The sequence below is a fragment of the Leguminivora glycinivorella genome, chromosome 11 (assembly GCF_023078275.1).
Source record: "Leguminivora glycinivorella isolate SPB_JAAS2020 chromosome 11, LegGlyc_1.1, whole genome shotgun sequence".
Taxonomy (NCBI): Eukaryota; Metazoa; Arthropoda; class Insecta; order Lepidoptera; family Tortricidae; genus Leguminivora; species Leguminivora glycinivorella.
In genome coordinates this window covers 1,929,120-1,942,572 of record NC_062981.1, presented here as the reverse complement: position 1 = coordinate 1,942,572, position 13,453 = coordinate 1,929,120, and the positions used below count along the sequence as shown (strand labels likewise).

Genomic DNA, 13,453 nt, shown 5'->3' with positions numbered 1-13,453 from the left:
CTGTTATTCCAGCCCGGGGCATAGTCTGCGAGTGCTCGGGCGCGAGCGCATGCCCGGACGGCTCCAACAACGGCACCTGCACCACCCAGGTCAACGGCTACTGCTTCGCGACCGTCGAGGAGGTGGAGACAGATGCGGGGCTGGTCGAGCTCGAGCGCACGGCGGGATGCCTACCGCCTGACGAGTCGGGGTTTATGCAAGTGAGTACCACCTCTGTCTGTGGACGTGTCCAATCTACACGAGTGCTGAAGCCCCTCTGTCCGGTGTATCCCAGCTTGTGTCAATGACATGGAGACAGATGCGGGGCTGGTCGAGCTCGAGCGCACGGCGGGATGCCTGCCGCCTGACGAGTCGGGGTTTATGCAAGTGAGTACCACCTCTGTCTGTGGACGTGTGTCCAATCTACACGAGTGCTGAAGCCCCTCTGTCCGGTGTATCCCAGCTTGTGTCAATGGCATGGAGACATGCGGGGCTGGTCGAGCTCGAGCGCACGGCGGGATGTCTGCCGCCGGACGAGTCGGGGTTTATGCAAGTGAGTACCACCTCTGTCTGTGGACGTGTGTCCAATCTACACGAGTGCTGAAGCCCCTCTGTCCGGTGTATCGCAGCTTGTGTCAATGGCATGGAGACATGCGGGGCTGGTCGAGCTCGAGCGCACGGCGGGATGCCTGCCGCCTGACGAGTCGGGGTTTATGCAAGTGAGTACCACCTCTGTCTGTGGACGTGTGTCCAATCTACACGAGTGCTGAAGCCCCTCTGTCCGGTGTATCGCAGCTTGTGTCAATGGCATGGAGACATGCGGGGCTGGTCGAGCTCGAGCGCACGGCGGGATGTCTGCCGCCCGACGAGTCGGGGTTTATGCAAGTGAGTACCACCTCTGTCTGTGGACGTGTGTCCAATCTACACGAGTGCTGAAGCCCCTCTGTCCGGTGTATCCCAGCTTGTGTCAATGGCATGGAGACGTGCGGGGCAGATCGAGCTCGAGCGCACGGCGGGATGCCTGCCGCCTGACGAGTCGGGGTTTATGCAAGTGAGTACCACCTCTGTCTGTGGACGTGTGTCCAATCTACACGAGTGCTGAAGCCCCTCTGTCCGGTGTATCGCAGCTTGTGTCAATGGCATGGAGACATGCGGGGCTGGTCGAGCTCGAGCGCACGGCGGGATGTCTGCCGCCCGACGAGTCGGGGTTTATGCAAGTGAGTACTGTAAGAGAGTCGGCCTATCAGTGGAGAGCATCCAAACATTTAAACAACGCTTTGAATCAATATTTTTTTATATTTTAGGAGCTAAGTACAACCGTTCACTCTCAATCGCTGCTTCTATATGAATGCCCCTTTGAAGTGTCTGTTTTCCTTGACGTTTTTATACTGTTCTAATTTTAAATCAGGGACTGCCAGTCAGCGACCATGACTGCTGTAAAAGGTTTCATTCTGAATGCGAAACCTCTTACATATCCCTCCCCCTTATGTTAGAAGCAGCCATTGTTCACAATACTACACCCTATCCTATCCTATTCTACCCTAACTACCGGTTGGCCCTACCTAAGCCAGGCCCCCTACACACAAAAAAAAATCTCCTAACACCCAATAGTGACAGCCTCATTCAAGGTAGCCAACATCTAACGCTCTTTGCGTGGTTGCCTAGTCCACGGTTGAGACCGCCATAATTTGGATAGTTGGACTATAGCCAAGGTCCTCGCAAATTAGTCAGATATGGACTATGGTTAGGAAAACCAATGGCAAAAACCTAACCCCTGCCCATCGACTAAACCCTTTTATTTTGAACTTTCTGACAGCTAATTGTCTGTGGCCATGACTAGATGACATTGACATGACAGCTGTTAGCAAATTCACCTAACTTCAAGTAAAAAAACAAGGCAAAACGTTTATTTCACATGAAAAAACATAATAAATTTTGAAGATGCCGATTCTTGTTGGCGGTGGCGTTGAAGTGGGGGCTTCTCATGGCCGCCAATCTTCCCGCCGCGCCGGTTGCGAAGTGAAGTGGAGCCCGAACGGCTCATGAAGATTGCTGCAGCTGCAGTGCGCTGCACGTTGGTGATGACGACGAAGTGGGGGTTGCATATGACCGCCAGCCATCTCGCCACACCGTGAACAGCTGGATCAACTGGTCATCTAGTCGGCCTTGTCTTGATACATGTAAAAGAAATGTGTATGAACATTGTTCTTTGTAGTCAGGAAATTATAAGGGTGTTGTGACGTATTACTCTATAACTTTAAACAATTATATCTATTTATTAAATATTTACAGTTTGGGGTGTGTTTTATTCCACAGTTTACATGTTTTTATATAACTTAACCTTATTGGTAGCTATAGGAAAACATTATGGAATAAATTTGAGCAATCAGTTATCAATAATTGTATAATAAATTAATAAATAAATTTCCCAAACCATGTACTGCACTCCACTATTCAAAATGCACTCTGAGCATTGGCTACTATGTACAAAATTAACCTTTTCAACACCATATGCAATTGCAAATTTTCTGTCAATTGTGATTTTACTTTATTATTTTAGCTTATTATTTTTTTATTTCTAATTCAATGTATGCGGTTGAAAAGACTAAAATTAACTTCCGATGGATTACTAATGACCTATAACCTAAACCTAACCTATGGACCTAGGATAGAATTTCTTAAGTTTATCTATATGTACAATTTCTTTTCTAGCCTTTCCTTTTGACGATAGACGCTGAATGATATAGTTAACTTCAGTTAGCTTTTGGATTATTCTATAAGGGCCTTTGTACAGTCTACAAAGTTTAAGACTTCGTCCTGTTATACGTCTAGGTTTTAATACCATAACCAGGTCATTTTGGGCAAATTGCGTAAATTTAGTTTTTTTATCGTAGTATATCTTTTGCTTCGCTTGAACTTTAGCGATTCTTGCCGCTGCCAACTTCTGTAAGTCATTTATATGGTTCGCTTTGTCTTCTAAGGTATGAGTTTCTCCCTCCTTAATATTGAGCTCCATATCCATGCTTAAGCATGGTTCTCTGCCATAAACTATGTTATACGGTGACAGTCCTGTCGATGATTGTACCGAAGCATTGTAAGAAAATATGATTTTTGGCAGATACACTGACCAATCCTTTTGATTGTCTTGGACATATTTTGACAAAGATATATTCAGAGTCTTAAAAAGCCTCTCAATTAACCCATTCGCTTTTGGATTAAATGCAGTCGTATGGCGAAGCTTAGCACCATAATCTTCTACTGTTCTTTGCACTACCTTTGATGTAAACACCGAGCCTTGATCTGTAAGAATAGATTTAACTCCGCCTAGATTGCAGAAAATGTATTCAATAAGGAACTGGGATATAACATCAGCTGTTACTCTAGGAACGGCTTTGCATATTGCATATTTACTGAGGTATTCTATTGCTCCAATTACATAACGATGGCCTTCATTGGATTTGCAGAATGGGCCAATATATCTAATGCCACCTGTTGGCCAAAATTATTCACCTTCACATTCACGAGTGGAGCTTTTGTATGTTTCATATTTTTCTCTTGGCATTTTATGCATGATTTAATATAGTTGTCTATTTTCTTCTCCGCGTTTTCAATGTAGTAGCGTAGTTTGAATTTCTTCAGTGTTTTGAATAAGCCAAAATGTGCACCGCCCCATGCGTTGTCATGCAACTCCTGCATACAATCTGAAAATAAATTCTCAGGTAGTACTACAACATCACGTAGAGTGTTGTCGACCCATGTTTTCTTACATAATAATCCATTTTTTACATGATAGGTCTTGTAATGTCTTTCACCGTTCATTTTCTTTAAAATATTTTTACAAAACATATCTTCTTGTTGTTTTTGTTCTATGTCGCTTTTTCGAAAACTATATAGGCACAAGCCGTCTGGTTGCTCTGTGGGCTTTTCCTGCGTGTCATCATAAAGTGGATTCCGACTAAGGAAATCTGCATGAATATTATCTTTGCCCTTGCAATATACAATTTTGAAGTTCCATGGTTGTATAGCTAATGCCCATCTTGCTAAACGTCCATTCATGTCTCTGCGGGTGCGAAGCCATACCAATGCTTTGTGGTCTGTTACCACTTCAAACTCTAAGCCCCATAAATATTGTTTAAAGTATGTTATTGCCCATATTAAGCCGAGGCATTCTTTTTCAGTAATGGCATATCGTTTCTCTGCTTCACTAAGCTTTCTTGATGCAAATGCTACTGGTCTTAGTTGAGATGTTCCTTGCATGAGGCAGCATCCTAATGCTTGATCTGATGCATCAACATATAGTCTGGTAATTATGTCGTCGTCTGATGAAAAATAACTTAATATAGGAGCTTGACATATTCTTTTCTTCATTTCTTCGAACGCAGTTTGTGCCTCGGCTGTCCATACAAACTTTTTGTTTTTCTTTGTTAGTTCCGTAAGTGGTAACGTCACTTGGGCAAATCCTGATATAAATTTCCTATAGTATGAAAACAGTCCCAATGTCGATCTCAGTTCTTTCAAGTTTCTTGGTGGTTTTGCTTCTCGCATTGCTTTGACCCTTTCCTCTACCGGTTCAATTCCTTGTGCAGATACAGTATGTCCGAGGATTGTTAATTTCGTATAGCCGATCTTGCATTTTGTTGGCTTCAGTGTAAGATTTGCCTTTTGAAACTTCCTTAGCACTTGTTCTAAGGCCAATAGGAATTCTTTGAAGGTTTTTGCATACACTATTATGTTGTCTACATAAACCAGTACTGATTTGTATTTTAGCTCTGCTAGTACTGTATCCATAGCTCGCTGAAATACCGCCTGCGACGTCTTCAGGCCGAAAGGAAGAGTTTTGAAGGAATATAACCCTGACTGAGTAATAAAACTTGTTTTTTCTTTTCCTTTTCCAAGTCTTAATTGCCAATAACCAGAATTGAGGTCTAATTCTGCGAAATATCTTGCTCCTTCTAGGCATGCAAGTAGTTCCTCGATCTTTGGTATTGGGTAAGCATCGGCTTTTATTTTCTTATTTAACGCCCTGAAATCGATGCAAAAACGTGGTTTTCCATCCGATTTTTCTACAATCACGACTGGTGAAGAATACGGACTTTGTGATCGTTCAATAATGTCATTTTTTAACATTTCTTGCACTTGTTCTTCAATTAATTCTCTTTGTTTCGCTGAAGTCCTGTAAGGTGGTCTGTGGACCGGGATTTCATCTGTAGTCTCAATGTCGATTAAATAACCATTGTAGGCTCCTAGATTTGATGCACAGTAAGCAAATCTATCTTCATAATTGTGTAGCAAGCTCTTGAGTTGTTGGATTTGGGTATGTGTTAAATTTTCATTTACCTTTATGGAGTTGATGTCTTCCGTAATACTAAAAATTCTCTGTGTTGGTTTAATTGAAGATCGCCATCCTTGATTATGGGTATGTCCCCTGATTTCTGGATGATGACAGCGTTTACTGAAGTATCCTTTGTTGGCGATTCGTTATTTGTTTGAGAAAGCCATATTTCGATTTCTTGACGGCGTAATAGTGGTGAAGCAAACTTATTTAGTAATATTGCTTGTCCCGTTTCGTAATTAATATCTGCCTTGTAATCTTCTGCGAAGTCAGTACCCAAAATGAACTGGTCACGTGGTAAGTTCAATACCTGAAATGTATATGTAAAAACTGCGCTTCCAAAAACGATATTTAGCCTTATAGTTCCTAATGGTTGAAGGAGCGCGTTATTTACTAATGTTAATAACGTATTACTTTCGTTATTATATTTTAAGTTTAATTTATTAATTATTGATAAACTTATGCATGAAGCCTCGGCTCCGGTATCCATTAGCGCTAAATAATTCCTACTATAAAATGATATTAACGTATAACCAGTTAGTCTGGATTTGCCTGTATGTATGTCGGAGCGTAGGGCATTCAACGGCGCGGTGCTCCGTTGCCACGTCGCTGGTCGTCGTTTGGGTTTTCGTTTCTTGACTGCCGCGGTGTGAATCCACCTCTCGGAGATTGCCCCTGTGGCTGGTATCGGCCCCTGCCGCCGTAGTATTGGCTGCGATATTGTGGTTGACGTAAGGTTGAGTCTCTGAAATTATAACGAGTTTGGGTACCACGCATTGGCGTTATGTGTGGGTCGGGAATCTGACTTTCATTTGCGTTGCTTGCTGACGTTGTTGTTGGTGGAATTGGCGATGGTATTGGTGTATGATATGATGGAGCTGACGTTGACGCAATTGGCGTTGACGCCCCTGTTATTGTATAGGAGCTACATAGTGTTTCCTTATCAGGTATTGTGGTTGGCAATGAAATTGAAACACTTTCAGTGAGTGGTATATTTAACTGAGGGGATTTGTCGGCTTCAAAAATGTCTACGTATTGCCAAATTGCTTTCCGCAAATCCTCTTTTGTTTGTGCCTGTATTGTCGCAAAATACATTTTGTATTTCTCACTGGTATTTCTCTGGAAGTGTTTTATAAATGTCTCATTGTTTATGCCCGTCGCTTTGGTGGCTAAAGCATCCAGAGCATAGTAATAGTCTAACGGCGACTCATGAGGTGCTTGTGTTCTATAATAAAATGCCTGTGCATAATTGACGCGTGATGGAAATTCCTTTTTGAGCTTGTCATATATGTCATCAAGGGATGCAAAGTTGTTGAAATTTGCTTTGTAAAATTGCAAAGCTGGTCCGCTTAAATATGCCGCAATTGCATACTTATTTTGTTCCTCCTTATATTTTTTTACTTGAGAAACAATTTTGTACTGGATGATGAAATCTTCAACGTCCGTTGTTCCGTTGAATTTTTCCAATTCCATGTTAATGTCTATTTTGCACAGCTATGTTCTAACTACTGAATGGGTGACACTGAATATTAGATAATAAGAAATATATCACCCGGAATAGCTCTTCGTATCGGCGACGATGGTCACTTTGTTTTCCTTCTTCTTAAAGCGCGTTTGGCTTATCGCTTGGCATGCGCTTCCTCGCGCTGTGAGGTCGGGGTTCGTTGTCTGAAAACTCTGAAACCGAAACTAGGGGAAACTTTCAGACGTTAGTGCCTCCACCATGTAAGAGAGTCGGCCTATCAGTGGAGAGCATCCAAACATTTAAACAACGCTTTGAATCAATATTTTTTTATATTTTAGGAGCTAAGTACAACCGTTCACTCTCAATCGCTGCTTCTATATGAATGCCCCTTTGAAGTGTCTGTTTTCCTTGACGTTTTTATACTGTTCTAATTTTAAATCAGGGACTGCCAGTCAGCGACCATGACTGCTGTAAAAGGTTTCATTCTGAATGCGAAACCTCTTACAGTACCACCTCTGTCTGTGGACGTGTGTCCCTGTCCAATCTACATGAGTGCTGAAGCCCCTCTGTCCGGTGTATCCCAGCTTGTGTCAATGGCATGGAGACGTGCGGGGCAGATCGAGCTCGAGCGCACGGCGGGATGCCTGCCGCCTGACGAGTCGGGGTTTATGCAAGTGAGTACCACCTCTGTCTGTGGACGTGTGTCCAATCTACATGAGTGCTGAAGCCCCTCTGTCCGGTGTATCCCAGCTTGTGTCAATGGCATGGAGACGTGCGGGGCAGATCGAGCTCGAGCGCACGGCGGGATGCCTGCCGCCTGACGAGTCGGGGTTTATGCAAGTGAGTACCACCTCTGTCTGTGGACGTGTGTCCAATCTACACGAGTGCTGAAGCCCCTCTGTCCGGTGTATCCCAGCTTGTGTCAATGGCATGGAGACGTGCGGGGCAGATCGAGCTCGAACGCACGGCGGGATGCCTGCCGCCTGACGAGTCGGGGTTTATGCAAGTGAGTACCACCTCTCACCGCCCAGTCCACACCTATGCTCAAGCCGCCCTTTCCTGTGTGTTCTAGCTTGTAAGGTGAACGGCTACTGCTTAGCTACTGTCGACCAGGTGAAGACTGGCGACTGGTTATTTCAGCGGGTGTGGAACATAGTTATTTTTAGTTATATTTTAAGCAGATATTGTTAATTAAATAAAAACAAGTGTAGCGCCAATTATAGCTATTCCTGACATAGTACGTCGAGTTCATAAATATGTGTACATTTTTTCACCCTATTGCAACGACTCAAGGTGACACATAATTATGAATTCGACTGTACCTACTTCTGTAACCTGCATAAATATTAGTCCTCTCATCAAAATTTCTTCTGCGACGTAAAATTACATAGATTTGTTGATATTGCAAGACGTAACTAAACTAGGACATAGCCAGACTGACGTTTACACTGCTGATGTGTACACACTTTAATCACAAACAACCTAGCCACGATAACGATAAGATTGTGTAACACGCCCGAGGATATGTATTACGCGTGTACACACTGCGTCTTAATAAGGTTAAAAGCTCGTCATTTTTGTCAAAATATACAGTATCCATCCGGAGTCGAATTCATAGACTTTTCATCGACTTTGTTTAGATTTTCATGTTGTCGTTTAAAGATTTATTTGCACTCACTCGTACGAAAGAAGGATAGGTACAAACATAAGCGAGCGCACCGGGGTCTACTCGTACTCGCTAAACGCTACACACGAGCAAATTTTAAGCTCTGTTTTTTATTTTATTTCCAGTGTAAAAGCTCCCAAGTGCCGCACAGACACCCGAAGGTGATCGAGTGCTGCAACTCGAGCGACCTGTGCAACCGGCGGCTGCAGCCGCGCCTGCCGGCGTACCCCGCCGACCCCTTGCCGCCCGCGCTCTCGCCCGCGCCCGCGCCCGGGCCGCAGCCCGCGCTGCTCGTGGCCGCCGCGCTGTGCCTCGCGCTCGTGGCCGCGCTGGCCGCCGCGCTGCTGCTGTGCAGACGCCGCCGCCGCGCCGGCAAGCGCCCGCCCTCGCCGCCCGCCGCGCACCTCGCCGAGATCAGCTCCGGCTCCGGCTCCGGCCTGCCGCTGCTCGTGCAGCGCACCGTCGCCAAGCAGATCCAGATGGTCGAGTCCATCGGCAAGGGCCGCTACGGCGAGGTGTGGCTCGCGCGCTGGCGCGGCGAGCGCGTCGCCGTCAAGGTCTTCTTCACCACCGAGGAGGCCTCCTGGTTCCGCGAGACCGAGATCTACCAGACGGTGCTGATGCGCCACGAGAACGTCCTCGGCTTCATCGCGGCCGACATCAAGGGCACCGGCTCCTGGACGCAGATGCTGCTCATCACCGACTACCACGAGCGCGGCTCGCTGCACGACTACCTGCAGACGGCCGTCCTCGACCCGCCGGCGCTGCTCGCGATGGCGTACAGCGTCGTCGCCGGGCTCGCGCACCTGCACATGGACATCTTCGGCACGAAGGGCAAGCCGGCGATCGCGCACCGCGACATCAAGTCGAAGAACATCCTCGTGAAGCGCAACGGGCAGTGCGCGATCGCCGACTTCGGGCTCGCGGTCCGCTTCGTCGCCGAGCGCGACGAGGTGGACATCGCGCCCAACACGCGCGTCGGCACGCGGCGCTACATGGCGCCCGAGGTGCTCGCGGAGACACTGCAGGTGACGGACTTCGAGGCGTTCAAGATGGCCGACATGTACTCGCTCGGGCTCGTGCTGTGGGAGATGTGTCGGCGCTGCGGCGCGGGCGGCGGCGCGCAGCACGTGGAGTCGTACGCGCTGCCCTACCACGACGTCGTGCCCGCCGACCCCAGCTTCGACGACATGCACGCCGTGGTGGTGGTCCAGCGCATGCGTCCGCCCGTGCCTGCCCGCTGGGCGCGCCACCCGGCGCTGGCCGCGCTGGCGGCGCTCATGGCGGAGTGCTGGCACCACAACCCGCCCGTGCGGCTCACGGCGCTGCGCGTCAAGAAGACGCTCGCCAAGTTCCACAAGGACTGTGACGTCAAACTCGTGTGATTGTGAACGCTGAGACGTTAGCGAGAGACGCCCGGGGTGACCGTCCGCCGGTCGAGACTGTGTCGTGTTACGTGTCGAGTTCCTCAGTTCTATTTATTTTTAATTCGCGTCGCCGAACTGACCACCGTCTTTAATCTCAGTATTGTTAAGTTTGAAGCGGCTCTTATACCAGTGACCGGAGCGTCGAGCCGGAATCTCTGTACATATTACGACTGGATGTAGTTCCGTATTTAGTTTCGTTTTATCACCCGTCGACTTCTCGCCGATATCTTTTACGCTATAAAAAGTTAAAAGAAACTATGAGTAAATGTATAGTAATATTGTATGGTATCGGAGATAATGCGACGGGTCTTAGTTATCCGCGAAGGAAAAATGATGCGAATTCGTTGTCTTCCGTTATTATAAGAGTTGCCACAGAATAAACTGTATTAAAATTCCGCACTCTAACAATGGTCATTAATTTAATTTGAATGAAATTTGCTGGACCTGTTATGGAGCCTGTAAATAGTCTATAGTACATTTTATTCTGTGGTTATATTGGCGTCCAATACGACCCCGACAGCAATAGATCGGGACTAAATAAAAAAACTCCTGACCTGAACTAGGTTGTTTAAACGTATACTGATCATACTCAGTAACGTACATTTGATGCATCAGTATCATATTTAAAACTAATATGATGTCATAATTAAATGTTCGTTTCTGAATAGTGTCTGTAGTGTCGGCAGCTCAGCAATACTCACGTTTAAGTTTCTATTCGTAATGTTTGCAAGGCGGGACGTAATGAAATTGTGATATTTTTGACAATAACTATGTCTCCAATGCGAAATGTTTTGTACAGTACCTCATATTTTTTTGAAAATGCCTTATCAATGTTTTATTTTAAGGATTCCTCTCGAGATTTAATTAAAAATCATAATTAATTTATCCGCTTACGTTCTTACGTCAAAAAAAATGAAGAATAGGCAATTTCTATGTATTAGGCAAGTAGGTCAACTAATTGTTTTACAAATACAAACTGAAGCGTTTTTCATTTACGATGTAATAGGATACTAGCAGGATACGATACATGTCATGTAGACAAATTAAAGGCTCATTTCCTGGTGCAAGAACTCGCATGCGAGTTTGATTAAGTACATCGTGGTATTTGATTGGCGTAGGCCTACTGAATTTTATGTAACCTCAAAGGGCCACAATGTAACTAAAATCGCATGCTAGTTAGCGCGCCGTGCAAATGAGCCTTAGGGACTATCCACACACAGGCGACGCATGTCTTAAGACGCGGATCGGACGTCAGCGCCACGCCGCCCGAGTGTAATTTCAAAAACGTCTCCTCAGTACATTTTGTATAGGAAGGACGTAAGACGCGCTCCAGGCGATGCGTCGCTAGGGGCGCGTCGCTTGAGGCGCGCCCCGTCTTAAGACATGCGTCGCCTGAGTGTGGGTTGCCGCTTAAGTGACAGAAAAATACAATAGAAAACCGAGAGGGATCCTTCAGACTAATTAATTGTACTTAAAATGAACAAACTGATGAAAAAGACTAATATTAGTGAAGTATTAAGATTTGATAAAGTGCAGTGTCTAGTGTCTTACGGGATGCCTTCGCCATGTGTAGTATTAACATATTTTAGTCCGTCGCGAAGCGCTTGGTTAAAAATAACACCTCCTTTTGTACAGTATATTATGAATAGTTTGATTATAAATATTACAAAACCAAGAGTGGCATTAGGTTTTACTTAAGGGCTATAAGTCCCGAGGGTTCTTTGTCTTTGATAATGTAAATGTAAATTTACATTTTGAATTTTGTTTATGAATTCATGGACTGATTCATTTGACCACGTGCTGCCATGACATGAAGACAGTTCGTATGAAGTAATTAGCAAAGTCACAGCGATATTGATAGCCCCGCCGGTGCAATTGTTGCTTTAAAACGTCAAACTTCTATGAAATCATGTATACTTTACCCTTGCACAGGCGGGGCTATGAAACCGCTGTCAGCTTGTTGACAATTAAAAAATTCGAAGTCGATAGAAGACTTTTTCGTCTTATTTTTTTACACCCAATTTTGGTTGAATTGTGATGAAGCACTTAATGCACCCTTGGTCCCGAAGTGCCTTTTCTATTCTGCCTAAACAATGACAAAATTTATGAAGTGAAAATAATATAAAATCACGAAAGTATTTTGTGAGACCAAGCGCTGGCGTAGCATTTACTGGCGCATACGCGCGTGTACATTGTTGTAAATATAGCGGTTAAATAGTTAAGTTACAAATAAAAATATTAATGGACATATTGTACTTGTTTTTTTTTAATGACCTAATATTATAAGCTTCATATCTGCCACATTGCACATCACCAGAATAGGCTAGTTTCCTATACTTAAAATAATAGTTATTTGTTATACAAGGGGGCAAAGTTGTATTTTAATTTTTTTTTACATTTGCACCCGAGTGTAACACAAAACTTTTCCCCTGACTATAGCGAGAAAACTACAACGCAAAAAATGCGTTTTCCCCTCACTAGCTCGGAAACACGTATTTTGTCCTTTAATACCAGAGGGTAAAACGCAATTTATCCACTAGTGGGTAAAGTAATTTGACCTTGAATAAAGTCAAATTAACTGCTTTAAAATTGATAAAAGTAGGTGAATCATACTGGAAGCAGTGATAAACGCATTTTTTGCGTTGTAGTTTCCTCGCTATAGTGAGGGGAAAAGTTTTGTGTTACACTCGGGTGCAAATGTATTTTACTTCTCGTGTGTTGAAAAACTCGCAAGTTCAGGATTCTATTCTTGAACCACTCGCTTCGCTCGTGGTTCAACTATAGAATCCTTTCGTTTGCTCGTTTTTCAATTCCACACTCGGCGTTAAAATACAACTTTGCCCCCTTGTATAACAAATAACTATTATCACTGCTTCCAGTAGTTCCACAGGTGGTAAATCATCTTTATTTCTAGATTCACCTACTTTTATCTTATACTTTTAAACGAGCAATTCTTGTATATTTATTTGTCGGATCGTGGGCGTATCATACCAGAACCGTTGTCAGGACCCGTTGTAGTTGTTTATGAGAGCTTTTCAATGAAATACCATGTCCATTTCACAGAATTTACTTCACAAAATCGATTACACATTAAATTACGTTATAGATTACATCCCGCCTATTATTTCGAGCAAACTGCCGGATTAGACCGAAGAATCTCCAACAACGCCAGCACTCCTCAACCATTTTCCCTGCAGCTCGATTGGCAGCCTCCAATCATCTGTTCATCATCTGTTTTTCGATTCTATTCTTTTAGACAGTAGCGTCCTCTGTGACGTTTTGGCAGAACTCAGTCGAATACCAGCCAGGTTGTACAAAGTTGTAAAACCCTTGTTTGCTCTATTTGTCAAATATAACGTCATAAAACGTATCTTAAACCACATTTTGGTCATTCTCCGACATATTTATTTATATATATCGACGATCTCGGAAACCGCTCTAACGATTTCGCTGAAATTTGTTATGTGGGGGTTTTCGGGGGTGAAAAATCGATCTAGGACAAAACACGTGTTTCCGAGCTGGTGAGGGGAAATAGTTATTTTCCCCTCACTAGCTCGGAAACACGTGTTTTGTCCTTTAATACC

The 13,453-nt window shown here is 44.5% G+C and overlaps 1 protein-coding gene across 8 annotated transcripts in view; it reads left to right on the top strand.

The window, feature by feature from the left end:
• LOC125230797 (bone morphogenetic protein receptor type-1B) overlaps positions 1–12,120 on the top strand; it is a 124,094-nt gene extending 111,974 nt beyond the window's left edge. For 2 of the 8 annotated variants that reach the window (XM_048136014.1, XM_048136013.1), the window contains exons 2-3: positions 13–200; positions 8,568–12,120. In XM_048136014.1, coding sequence (XP_047991971.1) covers positions 13–200; positions 8,568–9,827 — 1,448 coding nt within the window. In that variant the 3' untranslated portion in view covers positions 9,828–12,120. Of the gene's footprint in view, positions 1–12; positions 201–295; positions 367–602; positions 699–1,100; positions 1,197–7,403; positions 7,451–7,555; positions 7,617–7,743; positions 7,783–8,567 lie in introns of those variants that run through there. The other 6 variants (XM_048136021.1, XM_048136016.1, XM_048136015.1 and 3 more) reach the window with 6 other exon arrangements.
• The last annotated feature ends 1,333 nt before the right edge of the window (positions 12,121–13,453 follow it).